Source organism: Garra rufa, chromosome 24 (genome assembly GCF_049309525.1).
Source record: "Garra rufa chromosome 24, GarRuf1.0, whole genome shotgun sequence".
Taxonomy (NCBI): Eukaryota; Metazoa; Chordata; class Actinopteri; order Cypriniformes; family Cyprinidae; genus Garra; species Garra rufa.
The window spans coordinates 39,873,878-39,897,009 of NC_133384.1; the positions used below are offsets into that span (position 1 = coordinate 39,873,878).

At 35.3% G+C, this 23,132-nt stretch overlaps 1 protein-coding gene across 1 annotated transcript; it reads left to right on the forward strand.

The window, feature by feature from the left end:
* The first annotated feature begins 4,953 nt into the window (after positions 1-4,953).
* Positions 4,954-22,990, forward strand: LOC141300463 (protein APCDD1-like). Its single transcript, XM_073830743.1, has 6 exons — positions 4,954-5,192; positions 5,478-5,622; positions 9,371-9,899; positions 10,059-10,064; positions 18,150-18,465; positions 20,584-22,990. The coding sequence occupies exons 1-6, from the start codon at positions 5,153-5,155 to the stop codon at positions 21,012-21,014; spliced, it is 1,467 nt and encodes a 488-aa protein (XP_073686844.1). The 5' UTR covers positions 4,954-5,152; the 3' UTR covers positions 21,015-22,990.
* The last annotated feature ends 142 nt before the right edge of the window (positions 22,991-23,132 follow it).

Below are 23,132 nucleotides of genomic sequence, written 5' to 3' on the forward strand. Positions count from 1 at the left end.
TAGTCATATCTCCAGATGAACACTTGCTGGACTGAAGCAGCTTGGCTTTCCTTGATTCTCCATCAATCATCTTTTGGAGTCTCAAATCTGATCATCAGCATCTTTTGAGGAACCTTTGTTTCCAGAATCTTTACTTTGACTGTTCCTCAGTGGAGGAATGATCTTCCCAAGCCTCCAAAACATCTCACATCTTTTGAGGAACGTCAGGATCATCAATGGATTGCATTGCATTTTATGTTTGGATCATTTCAATCTCATCTAAGATGGTTATTGGAGATCTAGAGCGAACACTGATATGTACATCATTTTATATCAGTATCTGCTTCACTGTTACAAGCAGCAGAGTTTCATCATATAAATCTCAGGATCTGCAGTGGATTGCATATTTCTGCTCAGTTTGTGTCCTCGACTATATCAGACTATATGAGGCATGAAATCCTGATGGATCAAATCTGATTCTCAGTAAAAGCGCATGCCGAGTCATATTTGGTCTTAAGGTTCAGTTCTATTTTCCTGACTGTTGATGAAAGCGTGTTCCTCTGGCGCTGGTTTGTGACCCATGTGTTTATTCTCATGATTTCATGTTGATTCTGCAGTGTTTTTGTCTCGGAGCTCCTGTGGACGTGTGAAGTGTTTGCTGTTTTCCTCACTCATCTCAACACGTATATTTTGGTCTTGTCAAACGCGCTCAGGTTCCCTGATGGTTCGCCGCTTTCTGCAGACGCCCACTCGCGCGCAGGAGAGACGCGGGTGTCCGTCTGCGCGCACACACACACACAGACACACACACACACACACACACACACACACACACACACACACACACACACACACACACACACACACACACACTCTGCTGCAGGTGAGAACTGGAGAGAGAGGAGCGTCTGATCACAGTCTGATCTGAGGCCTAACCCAAAGCTCTGCTCTCTGTTTGAGGAATTATCGGCTAAATGACAAATAACCAAATAAGCCACACCTGAGCCACGCGTCGCAGATCCGCTCCAGCAAAACAAATCACCCTCATCATAGCGACCTATAAAAAACACGCGCGCATGAATTAAAGATGAGGCTCGCCAGCAGTAATTGAACACTCTGTGGCAGGCCATTACAGCTCTCCTTAATATCAATGATGTCATGAATGAGCTCTTAAAGCACAATTACAGTAAACAGCTCTCAGTCTGGGATACTATAGGAAACGCTGTTGATGAGGATTCATCTCTTCATCCTCGTGATCTCTCGCTTCCTTTGGTTTTGACCTTAGAAAAAGTGCACTTTCAGAAATTTCACTCAGAAATTGGTAGTAAAATGTACAAATGATTATATAAAATGATACAAATTGTACGAACAAATGCAAATAAATTAAATATAATAGGAGAAAAGTAATATTTTCTTGTTAAACATGCCACCAATACAATAACACTTGTGTTTACAACTTTAAAAAGTCATTTTTGTATTCATACTGTACCATGATACTAAATGTTGTGTTTTGGTATTTATATGGTATGCCATCTCCAAATACTATGGTATAATGTAGTATTTTTTGTAAGTGAAAATGGTGTAGAAACACCAGTTTAGAGTTTTCTTTGCGTTACATTTTACAAATAATTATTTAAAAAAAATTGCAAAGTAAAACACTGAAGTAAATATAATTGTAAAAATAGTAGTATTTTCTTGTAAAATTGAGTGCTTTTTTGCAAGTGACCTTTTATCGTACACTGGAAGAAAGAAAGATGATGTAAAACTTAATTGGTTAATTACACAGAAATATCAAATTTAACATGTTTTCAAGCAGAAAGATTGACATTTGTGACCCTGGATCTCAAAATCTTAAGGGTAATTTATTTAAAATTGAAATTTATACATCATAAATTAAACTTTCCAATGATTTATGGTTTGTTAGGTTAGGACAATATTGGTCGAGATACAACTATTTGAAAATTTGGAAAAAAAATATCGAGACAATCACCTTTAAAGTTGTCCAAATGAAGTTAGCAATGCATTTTACTAATCAAAAATTATGTTTTGATGTATTTATGGTAGTAAATTTGCAAAATATCTTCATGGAACATTATCTTTGCTTAATATCCTACTGATTTTTGGCATAAAAGAAACATTTTTAATTTTGACCCATTCAATGTATTGTTGGCTATTGCTACAGATATACCTGTGCTACTTACTGGTTTTGTGCTCCAGGGTCACTTTGGTGCATTTTAATATTTACCCAGCTAACAGGAAATTCCGACAAGTTATAAGCAAACGTTCCAGTAACGTTATTAGAATATTCATTCAACATTATCTGGTTTTTAGCGATGTTTTCAAAACATTATTCGTTTATGGAATGTTTTTGTCTGACACATTTTTTGGTCTTGTTTCAGAGAACGTTTGTAAACTAACATTCCCAATATGTTTGCAAAATGATCAAATGGAATATTTTTATCCATCAGTGGTTCCCAACCACGTTCCTGGAGGCCACCCAACACTGCATGCTTTCCATGTCTCCTTAATCGAACACGCCTGATTCAGATCATCAGATCATTATAGAGACTCCACACCTGAAATGGGTGTCAGACAAAGTAGAGATGCAGAATGTTTAGTGTTGGCCGTCCTCCAGGAATGTGTTTGGGAACCACTGCTATACATCTTATTTTATCTGTAAGAGCGGGCATGGCCTTTTGGACATTTTATGGGTCTGGCTTCCAGTCTCATTTCCATCCAGCTATTTTTATCTGTACAAAACCACTTGTTTTATTGCTTGATATTGAAAATTGTTGTCCATATTATTTCAATGTAATCTTAATTATGAACACACTGGTTTGTATTACAAATAGTTTTACTGTTTACTGCATGTTTTTTTTTTTTCTCGTCATTTTCCTATAGCAGCTACTGAACCGTAAGTCTCGCTCATAGGCTTAACTCTGCATTGAAGAATAAGGTGGATAATGTTCAAAAATGGTTTCAAAACATTTTTATAAACTGGGTGTTTTGAATCTTTGTTCTGAAAAAACTATTTCATAACTTAAGGATTAGTTCAGTTTCAGAACCAAAATGTACAGATAATACATTCACCCCCAAGATGTTCATGTCTTTCTTTCTTCAGTTGTAAAGAAATTGTTTTTTGAGAAAAACATTTCAGGATTTCTCTCCATATAGTGGACTTCTATGGTGCCCTGAGTTTGAACTTCCAAAATGCAGTTTAAATGCAGCTTCAAAGGACTCTAAACGATCCCAGCCGAGGAAGAAGGGTCTTATCTAGTGAAACGATTGGTTATTTTCTAAAATTATTACAATTTATACACTTTTTAACCTCAAATGCTCATCTTGCCTAGCTCTGTGATGCACATGTGTGCTCCTGTTCAAGACAGTTAGGGTATGTCTAAACTCCCATCTCAATTTTTCATCAAACTTCAAAATTGTTTTATATTGCTGTTTTAACTTTATTTGTAAAGAGTGTTTGATCATCTTCACATGTTCACTTTGTAAACACTGGGTCGGTACTTCTGCAGCGATGGAGGATGATTTTGAAGTTGGGGAAGAAAACAAGATTGGAGTTTTTAGACATATCCTAACTGTCTTGAACTGTAGCACACATGTGCATCACAGAGCTAGACAAGATGAGCATTTGAGGTTAAAAAGTATATAAATTGTAATTTTTTTAAGAAAAAAAACAATTGTTTCGTTAGATAAGACCCTTCTTCCTCATTTAGAGTCCTTTGAAGCTGCATTTAAACTGCATTTTGGAAGTTCAAACTCAGGGCACCATAGAAGTCCACTATATGGAGAGAAATCCTGAAATGTTGTCCTCAAAAAACTATTTCTTTACGACTGAAGAAACAAAGACGTAAACATCTTGGATGACAAGTAGGTGAGTACATTATCTGTAAATTTTTGTTCTGGATCATCATTAGCAAAACATTTATAGAATGCTGTGTTTTTGTTATCTGGGTCCATCATAATCAGTAGTTCAGAGAGAAACCATTGGATTACAATGATGCTGTGTGCAAAACATGGTATTACCATAGTACTGTCACACAACATCATTAGATATAAACTGCACGATATTCAAAAATAAATCCAGACTCTAATGACCCTCTGTGTGTTAAACAGCTTTGAATCTGAGTTTCTGACTAATAGTTTCACAAGTTGCATGTCATTAAAATGAAGTACAAGAGAAGAGTAAAAAATTCACAAGGTCAGAAACAGCTCACAGTCAGAACAGAATCAAGTCTTCATTTATGAATGTGCTGCTAGAGTCAAACTCCTGCTGTAAATGTCATCATGTGAAACTTATAATCACAGACAAACCCACATCTGCTCATATTTACCTGCGCTGATCACGACACACACACACACACACACACACACACACACACACACACACACACACACACACAGACTCACACACACACACACACACACACAGACTCGCAGTGACTCATAAGATCATGGTGATTGAATCCGAGTCCTGCTGCGGTCCGATCCATCAGAGAGCGCGCCCACTAATGCGCGCCCACGACTGCGCTCAGCGGGGGAGAGAGAGAGCGCGCGAACGTCGGGGAGAACGATTCATTTGAGCAAGTCGGTTCATTTGGACGATTCACTTTAGATGAACGTGTTCATCAAATCATGCGATTTATCACTGAAATTTGTATTTTTTTTAAACCTCTGTAGTCATGTTTCTTCTCGTAACTAGGTTTTCTTAGAGTATCTAATATTCCATAATTTACTTATCAGTTTTGTTTCCTAGTTACTGCTATTATTAATATTAATAATAATTTATTTTTACCAATATTGTTCTCACCTCACCCAATGCTTCTAACGAAGTGATTCCGTACTGCCGAGTCATTTAAAGAATCGGTTCATCAGAACGACTCGTTCGCGAGTCAGGCTTCAGTAGAGCGGGAGCGACAGATTCTCCTCAGATGGAAGTGAGAAATGAAAGGTGTCGCTCTTACAATGATGCTCGCACTCCTTCCTCTGCATTTACGCTCCTTCTGGACTCTAAAAGCTGATTCTGAGGATGTAACGACGAGAAAAACACATTTATTCCTCACAGAGCCGCCGATGTGAAACTTTACCGCGTTTAACATTCTTATCTTCGACACGAGACTCGAAACTTTCTGTGTTTTTCCTCAGAGGATTTGTTGTTAAGATGTTGTCTTTATATCCTCTTGTCGTTCTGCTTTCTTCTGGTGAGTAACTTTGTGGTTTTTATGCCTTGAATATCTTGAAGCTGTAATATTCCAGTAGAAAGGTGTGTTTGCGAGTCTGTGAGGGATGTAAAAGAATCAGATGCCGCTAAATGAATCAAATATGTCAGATTTGGATATTTAAAACACATTCGGTTTGAATAAAGATGTTGATTAGATTCTCAGTCATACAATGACCATCTCTGATGATAATGGAGTGTAATCCGTGTGTGTGTGTGTGTGTGTGTGTGTGTGTGTGTGTGTGTGTGTGTGTGTGTGTGTTCACAGTGAGTGTGTGTGTGCTGATGGTCAGGGCTGATCCGGTTCTTCTGGACCAGAGTTCCGGTTGTCACTCCAGACTCAAACAGCTTCACGGACAGCAGGTGACTGTCCACATGCCGCCCAACATCACCGGACACTGGGTGTCCAACAGGTGAGGAGCTCCAACACCTGCACACTCGCACTTAATGACTGTAATTCAAATAATGCTCATTAAACTCATCCTAATCAATGCATTGAACGCATTTCTATTGTGGACACAGTACTATGCAGATACTTTGGATTGTTGGACTTGTATTATGGTCATGCATTTATATCTATTGCATTGGAGCAACATAAAACTGTGAAAATTTTTCTTTTATGCCAAAAATCATTAGGATATTTAGTAAAGTTCATGTTCTGTGAAGATATTTTGTAAATTTCCTACATAAATAGTAATATGCATTGCTAAGAACTTCAGTTGGACAACTTTAAAGCCGATTTTTCTCAATATTTAGAATTTTTTTTTTTTTGCACCCTCAAATTCTAGATTTTCAAATAGTTGTATTTCAGCCAAATATTGTCTTATCATTAGGGTTTGAATTTTATCGATTCAGGTTCCGTTTCTGCTTATCGATTCCAATTCTGCTTATGGATTCCATTCCGATTCTGCTTTCCGTTTCCGATTCTGATTGTTGGATTTGGAGCAGCACAAACCAGTAAAATATTTTCTTTTATGCCAGAAATCATTAGGATATTAAGTAAAGATATTTTGTAAATTTGCTATGTAAAAATTTTAAAACTTCATTTTTGGTTAACAATATGCATTGCTTAGAACATAATCAGGGCAACTTTAAAGCTGATTTTCTCAATATTTTGATTTTTTTGCACCTTCAGATTTCGGTTTTCAAATTCTGTATCTCAGCCAAATATTGTCCAATCCTAACAAACCACACATCAATGCAAAGCGTATTTATTCAGATTTCAGCATTTCAAAAATTGACCCTTTGACTAGTTGTGTGGTCCAGGGTAGAGGGCTGCATTGGGATTGGGACCCAACGCAAATCTCGCGGGAGCGGGCGGTTTGAACTTTGCTGCGGGCGGTTTGAATGGGCGGCTAAAAAAACCCACTGCGGGATTGGGAGGTATAGCCTAGTGACATCAATACAGAATACCTGTGACATCTGGCTTTGGTTAATAAATGCAAAACTGCTGTTTTCATGTAGTTTATCATAGTTTTTTTTTTTGCAAAGCAGTCTATTTTTATGTGCCGTGTGATGGTGCAACGTTTTTGATAAAAACAAAATTATATTCGAATGTATTGTGTGTTTTGTCTTTCTGTGTTCTCATAGGCTAGCTGCTTTCAGACATGCTTTCTGCACATTTACACCAGGACCAATCAAGCCTACGAAATACTTCAGTAGCCCAAATCAAAGTACATGAAGTCTAAAGAAACGCGCGGTAGCCTAAGCGTTTTAGATGTCCCCGATAGCCCAGGCTACTATTCATCTCTCCTACCAGTGCGTCAGAATACATGCAGGACAGGGAAAGAAACAAACATGAATCTCTTTATTAATAGTAATACCAATGGCCTACGTCTTTTTTCCTGCGGGACGGGAGAAGACACAAAATCAATGCATCTCTATCATCGTGCGGGAATAAATTCTCAGAGTTTTGCGGGTGCGGGCGGGAGGGTAACACACGTTGCGGGAGCGCGATGAAGAAAACAGTCCTGCGCAGGGCTCTAGTCCAGGGTCACGTATTAATGTGAAACACCACAGGGGCAATAGGGGAAGAGTTTAACTAATAGATATCAGCATACTTTCCCACACAGTACATTAAGACAATTGTTTTCTATTACAATTTTATGACATATTATGTTTGAACATGCAAATGAGATATTCTCTGATTCAATATGCACTCATTTGCATACATTTCCAGACTATAAATGTGAACATTGGATAAAGTCAGGTTCATAATTGATTTTGTTGGTTTTTCCACTTTGGATTTCTCTTTTTATCACTCCATAAATCAAAACATTTTGTCAGCAGACAGAAAACTAACACATTGTGTTTGTTTTTAAGAGTAAAATGTTGTATAAATCAGTGTGAGTGAAATATGAACAAACCTTCAGAATAGAGAGGAATAAAACTCTTCAAAGATATAGATTGGAATTGAAATCTACAGACTCAAATAGATAAAGAGCAATACAATAAACACTTAAATGTGTATTGTGAATGTTTTATTTCCACTAGTCTGAAAGAAGACATGATGTGAAAGCAAAACAGACCAAAAACTGAGCAGTGCAGGAAACACACAGGTTTCGCCTGTAGTAGGGTTTCTGCAGGTCTTATAAAAGTCTTAATTGCACAAATTAAGAAAGAAAAACAAGATAAACAAAAATGATTTAGAATAAGATAAATCAAGCATTAAAATGCACTACAACAACTAAAAATGTCTTATTTTAATTCATTTTCTTTCAAGAAATTATTTAAAATCAAGTGTTAAAATCCACTAATAACAACTAAAAACCGAGATGTCCTTATTCATGTTTCTTTTAGGAAATGGTTTAAAAATAAGACAAAACAAGCATTAAAATACACCTTAAAATCAAGATGAAAAAGTAACTAAAAATGGCTTATTTAATTTATTTTTCTTTCATAATTATTCATAAATTGGAAAATACAGTTAACAAAGAGAAAACAAACACATTTTGTCCATGTTTTTAATAAAGTGAGTGAAATATGAACAAACCTTCAGAATATAAAGAGTAATAAAACTGTAAAAGGAACAAACTCTTAAAAGGAATGGATTGACTTTGAAATAGATAAAGGGCAATAAAATAAACACTTAAATGTGTTGCAGATATTTTATTTCCACTAGTCTGAAAGAAGACATGATGTGGAAGCTAAACAGACCAAAAACACACTGGTTTCGCCTGTAGGGTTTCTGCAGGTCTTATTAAAGTCTTACTTAAACAAATCAAGGCCTTAGAATGGGCTTAAATAAGAGCAGGAAGTCTTAAATTAATAAAGTCATGGCATTAAATGTTAAAAAAATTCCAGTCTTATTTTCCAGTACAAATATCGAAACATCCGTAAATCAAGACACATTTACTGGAGATGCAAAATAAAAGAAAAAAATTCAAATGTATCAAAATGAAGCGTATCAAAGAAATGTATCAAAATTAAATGTATGAAAATTATTCTAAGAAATGTATCCAAATGAAGCGTATCAAAGAAATCTAAGAAATGTATCAAAATGAACTTGTGTCTTAAAACAAGAACAAATATCTGTCAGTGGGGTCAGAAAAATAAAATGACCCTATTGGCAGGTATTTGTTCTTATTTTCAGAAATACCTCACTTAATTTTGATATATGTGACCCTGGAGCACAAATCTTAAGTCTTAAGTAGCACGGCTATATTTGTAGCAATAGCCAAAAATACACTGTATGGGTCAAAATTATCCATTTTCCTTTTATTCCAAAAAATCATTAGGATAATAAGATCATGTTCAAGTTTCCTACCCTAAATATATCAAAACTTCATTTTTGATTAGTAATATGCATTGCTAAGAATTTCGTTTAAACAACTTTAAAGGTGATCTCCTCAATATTTGGGTTATTTGCACCCTCAGATTGCAGATTTTCAAATAATTGTATCTCGACCAAAATGTCGTATCCTAACAAACCACACATCAATGGAACCCTTATTTATTCAGCTGTCAATTAAAAAAAATGACCCTTATGACAGGTTCTGTGGTCCAGGGTCACACATTTCCTTAAAATCTCTCTACTTGATCTTCTTAAAAATGTGCTTTCTCAAATCCTGCAGAGCTCTTTCTTGATTTCAAGGTTTCTGATGATACCAGGGTATGTGAGAGCCAGAATGTGTTTTAAAGCATATATTCTTCTGATTGCAGCTGCGAGGTGCGGCCCGGCCCAGAGTTCATCGCTCGCTCCTACCGCTTCAACCCGGACCACACCTTCGAGGCGCTGCAGTTCTACTACGAGGACCAGCACTGCAGCGAGCCCAGCTACAGCCTGCTGATCCGGGGCAGCGTCCGGCCGCTGCAGTCCTCCTGGGTGGTCCGCGGAGGAACCGTGTGCGAGTACCACCTGAGCCGCGTCCAGCTGCTGTGCCACGGCCCCTCGGCGGCGGAGCTGGTCCGGACTCGTCTGCGATCGTCCTGCGACCCGAGGCGTCTGCCGCTACCCGGCCTGACGTACGAGCTGTGGGACGAGCGGTGGGCGGCGGCGGGTCGTGACTGCACCCGCGGCTTAGACTTCAGCATGCAGGAGCTGCGGCTGATGCGGCTGGAGCGGCACCGTCACCATGGCGACCCCGGCAGACAGGCGGAGGAGCTGTTCCTGGGAGACGTTCACACGGAGCGCGCTCAGAGGAGACTCCACCAGCCCGCGGGCTACCAGACCCCCCTATGGAGAGCCAAGGTCAGGAGGCTGACGTCTGTGCCGCTCCATATGCATGCGCTTGATTTGAATGTGCTCGGGCCCCGCGCTGAACATTAATATTGAGCGAGTGTGAAGACCGTCGCACGCTGTCACCTGCAGCACGAATAGAGTCTGCCGGATCTGCTTAAAACAGAATAGAATATAGTGCACTAGAGTAGAATCCATAACACATCTGCAGATGGACTTAAAGTCAGTGTGAAATCTTTTTACGCTCTGATGCATCTAAATAACTTAGTTTGCTTTGCTTAGTTTGGTTAGTTGCCGTTTTCATTCGACAAAATGACTTGAAAAATCTAGCGTTAATTGATGCTAAAACAACTAAAAATCAAGATAAACAACTAAAACTGTCTTATTTTAATTCATTTTCTTTCACGAAACACAGAGCAAATATTAATATATGCTAGAACAACTAAAAATCAAGATCTGACTTATTTTAATTCATTTTTCTTTCAAAGAGTGCTTTATTGTATTAAAATATGCCAAAAATGACTAAAAATCAAGATAAAAAACAATTATAAATTGCTGATTTAATTGATTTTTTGAAGAAATTATTAAATTAAGTAAAACATAATTAAAATAAGAAAAAAATCCATAACATATCTGCACATCTGCAGTTGGATTTAAAGTCAGCATGAAATCTTCTACACTCTAATGCATCTTCATAACTTGCTTAGTTTGATTAGTCGCCATTTTCAGTTGACCTTAATTGCATTTCAAAAAGAAATGTCACAAAATGACTTGAAGATGGGAAAAATCAAGCATTAATTGATGCTAAAACAACTAAAACCGTCTTATTTTAATTCATTTTCTTTCAGGAAAGACAGAACAAATATTAATATATGCTAGAACAACAAAAAATCAAGATATGACTTGTTTTAGAACACACTAAAAACAACTAAAATTCAAGATAAAAACTATTATAAATTGCTGATTTAATTTATGTTTGAAGAAATAATTTAAAATAAAACAAAAGCATTAATATATGGTAAAACAACAAAAAATCAAGATGTTTTGATGCATATTTTTTCAAGAAATGCGTTAAAATAAGACAAAACAGCATTAAAATAACAAAAAAAAAATCAAGAAGAAAAAAATCCATAGCATATCAGCACATTTACAGATAGATTTAATTTCAAAATCTTTCACATCTCTAATGCATTTAATAACTTATTATTATTATTATTATAACTGATTAGTTTGATTCGTTTTCAGTCGACCTTTATCACATTTCAAAGAAATTGGTCACAAAATGATTTTAAATGATTTAAAATAAAACAAAGCAAGTATTAAAATATGCTAAAGCAGCTAAAAAAAATTTATAATTTATTTAAAATAAGACAAAACAACCATCAAACTACACTAAAAATCTAAAAAAAATTCCTTTTAGAAGTGATTTAAAATAAGACAGTCATTAATATGTTGTAAAACAACTAAAAATCAAGATGTGAAATCTTTTACATTTTGATGCATCTAAATAATTAGCTTAGTTTCAATAGTTGCCGTTTTCAGTCGACCTTCATTGCATTTTAAAAAGAAATGTCACAAAATGACTTGAAAATAGTAAAAATCTTGCATTAATTGATGCTAAAATGACTAAAAATCAAGATAAACAATTTAAAGTGTCTTATTTGTTACTTTTTTTTATTTTACGAAAGACAGAATGAACATTAAAATATGCTAGAACAACAGAAAAATCAAAATCTGACCTATTTTAAATCATTTTTCTTTTAACAAATGATTTAAAATAAGATAAAATCATTAAAATACACTAAAAAACAACTAAAAATCAGAGTAAAAAAAACAACTAAAAATTGCTTGTTTAATTAATTTTTTTTTTGATAAATTATTATTTAACTAAAAATCAAGATGTTTTAATTCAAGAAATGATTTAAAATAAGACAAAAGTATTCAAATTTTGTATTATTTTGTTAAAGAAATTATTCGAAATAAAGCAAGCATTGAAATATGGTAAAAGCACTAAAACATTGAAAATCTTATTTTAAGAAATTATTTAAATTAAGAGAAAACGAGAATAAGTATACCATGAAACATCTAAAAAATCAAGATAAGTCTTATTTTAATTATTTTTTTTTTTAGAGAATTCATTTAAAATAAGAGAAAAACTAGCATTAGTGTACCACAAAACAACTAAAAATTCAAGACACGTCTTATTTTAATTCCTTATTTGGGGGGTCTTTGAAGAACAAAGATTCACACAGTCTTGAAAAACCTGGATAAATGAGAGAAACCCCATCAGCATTTTTAACAAATAGACATTTTTCTTGTTATAGTAACTTATTTTATTGGATAGAAATGCTCATTGTTTCACTCAGAAATAAGTTTCATTAGTGAAGTCAGATGGGCATTAAATGTTTCTGATTCTAGAAGCTGTGAGATGATTGAAAATAACCATTTTTATTTATTTAGTCAAAATAAGTGCTGGACACACTGGTTGGAATGGAATGAATTTGTTTCTCATGATCCTCAACAACTAATAAAGCAGGGGTTCAGAGCTATGGAAGCCCGTTTACACCACTGAATATAAAAATTACAACAACAAAACATCTCATAATTTTGATAAAAAAAGATATAAACTTGCAATTAGGAAATTCTGAGAAATTAAGTCAGAATTGTGTGATTATAAACTCGCAATTCTGTTCGCCATTGAGTTTATATTTCACAATTGTGAGAAAAAAGTCATATTATAAAGTCAGAACTGCTAGTATAAAGTCAGATTTGTGGGATATAAACACAATTGTGAGAAATTCTGACTTTATTTCTCGCAATCGTGAGTTTATATTTCACAGTTCTGAAATAAAAGTCAGAATTGCGAGATACAAACTTGCAATTCCGAGAAAAAAGACAGAATTACGAGTTTCTGACTTTATTTCTCACAATTGTGAGTATATATCCTGCAAATCTGACTTTATATTAGCAGTTCTGACTTTATAACTTGCAATTGTGCGTTTATATCTCACAGTTCTGAGAAAAAAGTCAGAATTGTGAGTTTATATGATGAGAATTGCAAGATGTAAACACGCAATTGCAAGAAAAAAAGTCAGAATTGTGAGTTGTAATTACTTTTTTAATTTTTTTATCAGTGTCCGAAAGGGGCTTCCATACGGAGGGCCTCAAGATGACTTTAAATGATTAGTAAATTCATTAATTAAAAAGAGTGAAACCCCTTAAGAGCATTTAGCTCCTAATCATTTTAATTTCAGAGCTACTTATATCCTAGTTTTGAATCCCAAGCCAGGGGCCTTTGAATGTTGTTAGAACGTCTGAGAACTGCTGATCTAAAGCTTTTATATGATTTGAATGAATATGTAATTCTAGTGAAGGGAGCAGATCAGGAGGTTCATCATCATGAAAGTGTTCACTTGATCACAGCGTCGTGTTGATTTCAGCAGCGATTCCTGCAAACGGAGTTAATACGCCTGTCTGAAAAACAAAGGAGTCGAACACAGAAAGGCACGAGCGGCAGACTGTCCGGATTCACAAACGCGTTCCACTTGAGCGTTAAAATGAAAGCGGGCAGATCTGAAAAATACATGAAGCTTTTGACAGAAGAATGATTAATTCATGAAGCGCCATGTTCGCTGAAGTAAAAGTCTGTATAATACATAACATTGTACTTAATTGGGGATGCGACATCGTCTGTGATTAATTGATGCGAGCCGTCACGGCCATGACGCATTCAGCCGGAGCCTCGTCCGCAATCCCGCTATTACGGATCCGTTCGTCAGCTCCATCTGAACCCAGACGGACGCGTTTCCCATCGTGGTTTAAATAGTGTGATTTGAGGCGTGTCGGCACACGTCGGCGCCGCCGATCTCCCGTCTGCTTCAAAGGGAATGTGGAAATAGTGTTTGCGAAGGCCTGCGCTCCGGATTGCGGCTCGCCGGCGCGTGCCTACGGCTCTATCCGAGCGCCGAAGCTGAGAGATGAGCTTTTTCTGATGGATTCATTTCTTTCATGTGCGCGGCCCCCCCACCGGCGCTCGCCGCAGCTAAAAGGGGCCGGGAAACATGTAATGCAATGTTAATGCATTCTGGTTCGGCCTGAATAATTGATGTCCGGGCCGACTCCGGCGAGCGAGCGAGCGATCCAGAGCGGAGTGTGAGGAGGAGCGTCCCGCTGTCCGCCGGCTCTCTGATCGATTGAGATTAAATCAAAGCCGCTCTGTAATCGAGTGACGCCTGCCTCTGAAGGAATCACGATGACAGAATTATGATTCAAAAATGTCCTTGCGTCTGTCAGCTTCTCTTGACTCTTTAACTTCTCTGAAGGCTCTCTGTGCTGTCACTGCTTGATTACTGAGAGACGGTTTTCACAATCATTGATCTCTACGTGCGTTCTTATGCCTTGCACACTTAAACGTACAGCGTAGTGTTACTTTAGTATCCTTCAGGAACAATTACAGTTTTTGTTCATATTTTCAGTTTGATTTTTAATTTTTTTGTTGGTTGTTTTTGTCATTTTTATTAGTTTTTGAGAATATGAAATAATAAATATATAAAAAATTCTATTTAAAAAATATTTTCAGGTATGACATGCTGCATGGTTTGACAGTGCCATTATTCATCATGGATTTTTGTGATGGATTTACCTTTATACTGACCCCCTTTAACCAAAAATATATAGTAGGCCTGTGGAACAAATAAAATAGGTAATTGAGTTTTTTTCTCTCACAATTCCAACTTTTTTGTTGCATTTCTGATTTTATTTCTCACAATTCAGACCTTTTTTGTCACAGTTCAGTTTTTTTTTTGTTTTTTTTTTATAATTTGTTCTCAGAATTGTCAAAATTGTAGTATAAACACCGAATTGGAATATGGAGTCAAAATTGCGATTATAAAGTCGAAATTCCAATATAAAGTCAGAAATGCGATATAAAGTCAAGATATTTATATAAAGCCAAAATATTTATATAAAGTCCAAATATTTGTATAAAGTCAGAATTGCAATATAAAGTAAGAATTGCAATTAAAAAGTCAGAATAGCGATGTGAAGACAAAATTGTAATATAAAGTCAAAATTATATATAAAAATTGAAAATTGCAATATAAAGTAAAAATTGCGATTTTAAAAAGTCAAAATTTTAAGATATAGGGTCAAAATTGCAATATAAAGTCAGAATTGTGATTAAAAAGTCAGAATTGCGATGTGAAGTTAAAATTGTAATATAAAGTAAAAATTGTGAGATATAAGGTCAGAATTGCGACAAAGTCAGAATTGCAATAAAAAACAGTATTGAGATTAAAAAATCAAAATTGAGAGATATAAAGTCAACATTACGATATGAAGTCAAAATTGTGAGAAATAAGGCAAAATTGCAATTATAAAGTAAGAAATGCAATATAAAGTGATAATTGCGATATATAAGGTCAAAATTGCGATATAGTCAAAATTGTGATTCTAAAGTAAGAATTTCAATTATAAAGTCATAATTACGACATAAGGTCAAAATTGCGATATAAAGTCGGAATTGCGTTTTTTTCTATTCTATTTCAGTTAACATTTATTTTATTTCAATTAACAACATTTACAGTCAAACCAAAAATTATTCAGACACCAGATATAATTTTTTATATTTTAGCATTGCTTGGTAATTAGTCAACAAAGTATTGATAGTTGTGTAAATGTTGTGATGCTAACAGTTGGCTGAATTTTGAGTTGATTTATAATCCATTACATACTTTCTGTCAAAGTTATTTGACATTATCAAGATGAATTTGTTCTGACACAGTTTAACCCTTGATTGAGTTCTTGTCATATTTTATTACTATTTTCTAAACTATAGCGAATAAACTGTAACAATATTTTGAAAGTGTCTGATTAAATTTTGGTTTGACTGTATTTTATTATTTTTTGTATATTTAACTAATAATCCTGGTTTAGCTTTCTATTATTTTTCTACAAATTCTACTGGTTTGTCACATTAACTATTTTTAGAGTAACTTTCTGGATTTAATTTAAGTGAACTCAAATATCTAAATTGTCACTTATTACAATTACAATTACATATTTATTATAATTTCAGATTTCAAGTTGGCTAAACTAAAATGTTCAGGCAGCATGAATGCTTTTTTTAAGTTAACATAAAAAAATTGCATTATAAAAAATTATTTGAATGTATGATTTCACATTATTGCAAATTTTGTTTGTAAAAATAATAATAATGGTGAAGCACTAGATCTGGCAGTAGCAACACCAAGGTCATGGGTTTGATTCCCAGTGAATGAGTGACCTGATCACATGCAAAGCTTAAATGCAGTGTAAGTCACTCTGGATAAAAGCGTCTACCAAATGCATAAATGTAAATCTAGAAATATAATTATTTACAGCAAATGCACAAAAAATGCATCGCAAAATAAAAACGGATGATTGTTTTGTCGTGGGGCGAGCGAAAGCTGTAAAAATAGCATAGAGCAGTCTTTATTGTAGATTTGCTGTGATGTTTGAGATTCTCAGATGAGTTTATGAACCCACAGTTACTGCTGACCCGATCGGTCCCTCCGTATATCTGCAGCTTCACCTGCTGCTCTGCTGGTTCACTTCTTGCTTGTGTGGGAAGGGTTTTATTCGGTCGAGGTCTTGCATGCTAAATCAGATTGTAATGGGCTGAATAATCGCAGCAGTCAGGATCTCTCCGGAGGCTGCGGCCGACTGCGTCTGCATCTGCGTCTGCATCCCATTAATGTCTGCTGTGAAGCTGAATCAGTTTCTCTGTGCTGATGCTCAGCGATACCCACTCAGTCATTAACCAGTTTAATATGTCAGGTCAAGTTTATTTATATAGCACTTCTTACAACACAGCTTGCTTTACAGCCGCAGTAAAGAGAAAAACTGTTTTCAGTCAGGATTCAGTATTTTCACATATGATATGCTGCATGGTTAGTCAGTGCCATTATTCCTCATGGACTTTTGGATTGGTCTGTTTCATACTGACCCCCTTTGATTTTTGGTCTTTATTTTCTCTAGTAAACCAAAAATATATAGTCGGGCTATGGAAAAAATAAATAAAGTAATTGAGATTTTTTTGTTGCAATTCTGATATCTCACAATTCATACCGTTTTTCTCACAATTGTCAAAATTGGGATATAAAGTCAAAATTGAAAAAATTGCTATAAGAAGTCAAAATTTTGAAAATTACAGTCGAAATTGCAAGATATACATTGAAATTACGAGATATAAGTCAAAATTGCTATATCATAATTTTGACATATCTCACTATTGACTTTATATCCCAAATTTGACTTATTCCAACTTTATACTTCACAGTTCCTACTTTATATAACTCAATTTTGACTTCATATTGCAATTTCGAAATTATAAAGTCAATTGTGAGATATAAGTCGAAATTGCGATATGAAGTCAAAATTGAGTTATATAAAGTATTAATTGTGAGGTATAAAGTTGGAATAAGTCAAAATTGTGATATAAAGTCAGAATTGCGATATACAAGTTGAAAATGTGAGATATAAGTCGAATTGGCGAGATATGTCAAAATTGCGATATAAAGTCAAAATTTTTGAAATAAAGTTGAAATTGAAATATAAAGCTAAAATTCCTGTGTAGTCAAAATAAAAAAAAGATATATAAAGTTAGAATTGCGATATAAAAGTCGTAATTGCAATTAAAAGGTTAAAATTGTGATATACAGTCAGAGTTGCGAAATGTAACTTGAAATTGTGAGATAAGTCAAAACTGCGAGATATATATCCAAATTGAGTTATATAAAATCGTAATTGTGAGATATGAAGTCAAAATTGTGATTTCTAAAGTCAGAACTGCAATATAAAGTCAGAATAGCAATATTAAGTGATAATTATAATAAAAAGTCAAAAATGAGTTCTATTAAATTGCGAGACATAAGGTCAAAATTGCAATGTAAAGTGCAAATTGCGAGAACTCAGAATTCTGACTTTTTTCTCCTAATTCAGCTTTACTTGTATTTTTTTTTATCTCAGTTTTTGGTAAAATTCGGAAGAAAAGGCCAAATTGTGAGATGCTGGAATTGAGCAAAGTTGCAATGACATTACCTGTGATGGAAACAGACCTTCAGAATATACGAGGAAATGACAACAAACATACAAATAAACAGTCACAAGTATTTTACTAGTGCGAGATGTGTTCCTGAGTGAATGGGACTCAGTGTAGGTTGGGATCTGATGTACCGGTCTCTGGAAGACGATCTGCTGATGCGTGTGGGATCTTGGTTTCAGACGGAGCGCTGTGGAATCTGTCAGACGGTGTCTTCGGCCGATCTTCATCATCCTCCGCTGCTGCCGGCGCAGCCCGATCGTCCGGTGCGTCTCCATGGAAACTGGGTGAGCACGCGCTGCGAGGTGCGTCCGGGCGTCCTCTTCCTCACCCGACATCTGACCTTCCACGAGGACAGCCAGACCTGGGCGGGACGGTACGAGCACTTCTCCGACCCCGTCTGCCGTCACCCCACCTTCAGCATCTCAGCCAGCGGACGCTACAGCCGCGGAGATCCATCCGACTCCGTCAGGGGCGCCGTCCAGTTCACCTTCACCGGTCAGTCACTCCATATTACTCTACTCTACTGCTTTTCAAAGTACTGCATTACAATATTGAGTTACTGCCTAAAAAAGTAACTAATTACATCGGTTAGTTACCTTTTATGGAAAGTAATGCATCACGTTACTTTTTTTTCACACCAAAAGCCTCAGGTTTAGAGAAAAGTAAATCTCCGTCTGTACAGTAGACCACAGAAGAACAAATGTTAACTCTTCAGAAATAAAAAAGGAAAACAAATGTTAGATTATCTTGAGTCATTTTTGTTTATTAGTATGGATGAATTGGATCATTGAAGGTCGGCAGCAAAGACATCGGTTCATAAAATAGGATTAAATACATAAAGGATATTTGTATTATTTAACATATTTAATTATGGCAGGTTTTTATTCATTTTGAAGAACACTATCTGTTTTTAGTGAGTGAGATGAATTAATGCATGTTCACATTTATTCTAGAACTAAAGTAACATCTTACTCTTGATTTCTCTCAACATGGAGACAGGAGAGCTTTTAATCAATAAATGAGGGGAAAGTAACTCAGATATTTTCTTGTCAATTCAAAAGGAATGCTTTACTTTACTAGTTACTTGGACAAAGTAATATTATTACATGCGTTGTAATGCGTTTGCCCGAACACTGTTCATAACATCCACATTGCTGCACTCTCTAATTAAAGATGCACATTTACACAACATTAATCTGAACATCGGATAAAGTCAGGTTCTTGTTTCTTGTTTGATTTAAAGGCTTTTCCAGAGGGGATTTTGGATTTCTCTCTTTATCACTCCATAATTCAGGAAATACTGTCAACACACAGAAAACACATTTTGACCATGTTTTTAGAGGTGAACTGTTATATAAATCAGTGTGAATGAAACATGAACAAACCTTCAGAATATAAAGAGGAATACAACTGGAAAGAGAAAAAAGATGCATCTCTTTAAAGATGTGGATTGGAATTGAAATCTACAGACGCAAAGAGATAAAGTGGATGTTTTCTATGGAATCTTGTTTCAAAGGGAAGAAAAAAGCTAAATGCAACTTTTAAACTCAGTACTGCAAGATAAACATGTCATTCTGAGAAAAATAGACAGAATTGTGAGATATAAACTCAACTATGTTTTAATTATTGTTTTTTTTCTCCACTATGGAATAGAAAAGGTAATTGTAATTTTTTTTTTCATCTCATAATTGACTTTTTCCTGTTATCTTTGACTTTTTATGTCAAAATTCTGACCTCCTCCTAACCTTTTCTCAGAATTATGAGGAAAAAAGTAAAAAATGTCATAAAAAGTCACAATTACATCTTACTTTTTTCTTTCTACAGTAACATGCTTCCACAGAAAGATAAATGTTATGGTGGCAAAATGGGAGTTTATATCCTGCATTTCAAATGATAGATTTTTCTTTTATGCCAAAAATCATTAGGATATTAAAATCTTGTTCCATGAAAATATTTTGTAAATTTCCTACCGTGAATATATCAAAACTTAATTTTTGATTAGTATTATGCATTGCTAAGAACTTAATTTTGACAACTTTAAAGGTGATTTTCTCAATATTTAGATTTTTTTCCACCCTCAGATTCCAGATTTTTAAATAATTGTATTTCAGCGTAATATTGTCCAATCCTAACAAACCACACATCAAAAGAAAAGCATATATATTCAGCTTTCAGATGATGTATGAATCTCAGTTTCGGTTTTTGTGGTCCAGGGTCACAAATACTTTTTAGATTTCCAAATAGTTGTATCTCAGCTAAATATTGTCCTTTTAGATGATGTATAAATCCCAATTTCCAAAATTTGACCCTTGTGACTGGCTTTGTGTTCCAGGGTCAAATAAAATGATCAAATTATTATTATTATTAAATAAATTTTACTTCTGCATTGATTGATGATTAAAACTGTTAGGGTAATAAGAAGGTAAAATGTGATGTCAGTGTCATTCAGATGACATTTGTTTAATTTTTTAACCAACCGTCCAAGGAAATGTTATTTTAAATAGACCTGAACACCTGAGCAGTGCATGAAAACTCACTGAAGTGTCTCACCTTGAAGAGTTTCCTCTGTTTGACAGACATGTTGATCTCTATAATGTTGTGAATGTCCTCCAGTGACCCACATGGCAGTGACACCCATGGATGTGGCCACCACGTCTCTGCTGAACGTCTTCAGAGGGCGAGAGTGCGGCGCGGAGGGTTCGTGGAAGATGGGCGTCCAGCAGGATGTGACGTCTACCTCGGGCTGCGCCGCGCTGGGCATCCGTCTGCCTCACACCGAGTACGAGCTCTTCAGCGTGGGCCAGGACCCGTCTGGACACGGCCTCCTCTACAACGGCCAGAGACCCACCAACGGCTCCAGTCCGGACCGCCCCGACCGACGGGCCACGTCTTTCCAGCCTCCGCTGATCCGCTGCAGCGGCGGACAGAAGGGCGAGCGGCGCGTGGGGCGAGAGGGAGACCAGCACTTCAGACTGAGCGCCGGCTGCGGCTCAAACGCGCCGGACACACTCGTGGTGCTCATCCTGCTGCTCGCGTTCATGTAGCCGCATGGACAACGGTTCATCGATGGGCCAGTTTATCACCGTTTGCACTATAGATCATGAAGCTGCTCGATGTTTTAGGAACAAAATGTGGCCAGAAAACCAAAAGTGAGCATCTAACGAACTCAAAAGGGATTGGAATCATTCACGGTGTCGTTAAACGAAGCGTGTTTGACGCGTGTCGGTTCAGGCAGCTTGTGAAGGTCGTGACACATGCATGCGCTCTAATGTAGTTCCTGTTCATCCTGTACAGCGTCACATTCACTGGACGTCATCATACATTATTAACAGCAATTACAGTTCAAATAATGCCATGTTCTCTGGATCCAGACGCTCAAGCTGCTGTATATATCCCAGCCGTCTGCAAGGAAATATGGTATTGCATTTTAGAGCAGAGGACCTGATTGAAACCCTGTCTCATGCTGCCCAAATGAATGAACACTCTCACAGATCAGGGTTATTGTGAACTAAAACCAAAATTATAAAAGAAAAAATTTGTTACTTGAAATAGATTAATTGAAATAATATATAAAAACATTTTTTTCATAATTTTTGTTTTTGTCATTTTCATAGTTTAACTTGATGTACTAATATAACTAAAAATAGATACATATTAACTAAAAGTAAATATGTATAAAAATTATAGGCATTACAAAAAATATGAAAATCACAACTTATATTTTAAATGTAAGATTAAAATGAGAACAGAATATATATATATATATATATATATATATATATATAAACCTAATGCACACTGTTAATGAAAACTATGTTAATATTTCAATTATATTAAAATAACAGTTAAGAGTTTTTGGTTTGGATGCCAAGTCATTATTAAAGAACAGTAGACAATTGTTGACATTGCCAGTCTAAGACAAAACACATTTATTGCACACATTTTCTGGCATTGAATTTGGCACATGTGATTTACAGACCAGGGTTAATATTGTGAACTAAAACCAAAACTGTAAAGAAAAACATTTTTTACTTGAACAAGTAACCTGAAATAAATTGAAGATTTTTTTTTCAAGTTGCCAAGGTATCATTTTCATACTTTAACTTGATTTTAAAAAAATAAGGATGTTACAAAAAAAAATTTAAAAAAAATAATATTAGGCTTCTCTGCTCATCAAGGCCGTTTATCTGATTAAAATTACAGGAAAAACAGTAATATTGTGAAATGTTAATGCAATTTTTTTAAATAGTGGATTTCTATTTTAATATACTGTAAAATATAATTTATTTCTGTGATGCAAAGCTGAATTTTCATGTCACATGATCCTTCAGAAATCATTCTAATATACTGATTTATTACTTTTATTATCAGTAATTTTTTTGGAACCTGTGATTCTTTAATCAATAAAACGTTATAAAGAACAGTATTCATTTAAAATAGAAAACTTTTGTTTTCTACAAAGTTTGGGGTTTAGTAATTTTTTTTTTTTCAATCTCTCTTTGAATTAAATTAATACTTTTATTCAGCAAGGATATGTTAAATTGTTAAAAAAGATTTCTATTTTAAATAAATGGTGTTCTTTTAAACTTTTTTTATTCATCAAAGAATCCTGAAAAAACTATCACAGGTTCCAAAAAAAAAGAAATACTAAGCAGCACAACTGTTTCCAACACTGATCATTTTAATAATAAATCAGTATATTAGAATGATTGCTGAAGGATCATGTGACGCTGAAGACTGGAGTAACGGCTGATGAAAATTCAGCTTTGCATCACAGGAATAAATTATATTTTGAAGTATATTACAATAGAAAACCACCATTTTAAATTGCATTAACATTTCACAATATTCATTTATTCAGTATTTTTAGTCAAATAAATGCAGCCTTGATGAGCAGAAAAGCCTCCTCTAAAAAGCATTAAAAACCTTACTGAACCCAAACTTCTATATATAAAGACCTAATTCACAATGTTAATGTTAAATGAAGAACAATGTACAGTTTTTGTCAGTCTGGTTTATTGCCCAGATTTGTGTCGCTGGATTGTGCAGATGATTGACGCAGACACATGTGATGGTGAGAAAGACATTTATTGTGCGTTGAACAGCGGATGGGTTCTCATGCCCAACCAGAACAGATTCTCCTGCGCACAGAGACAAACCGC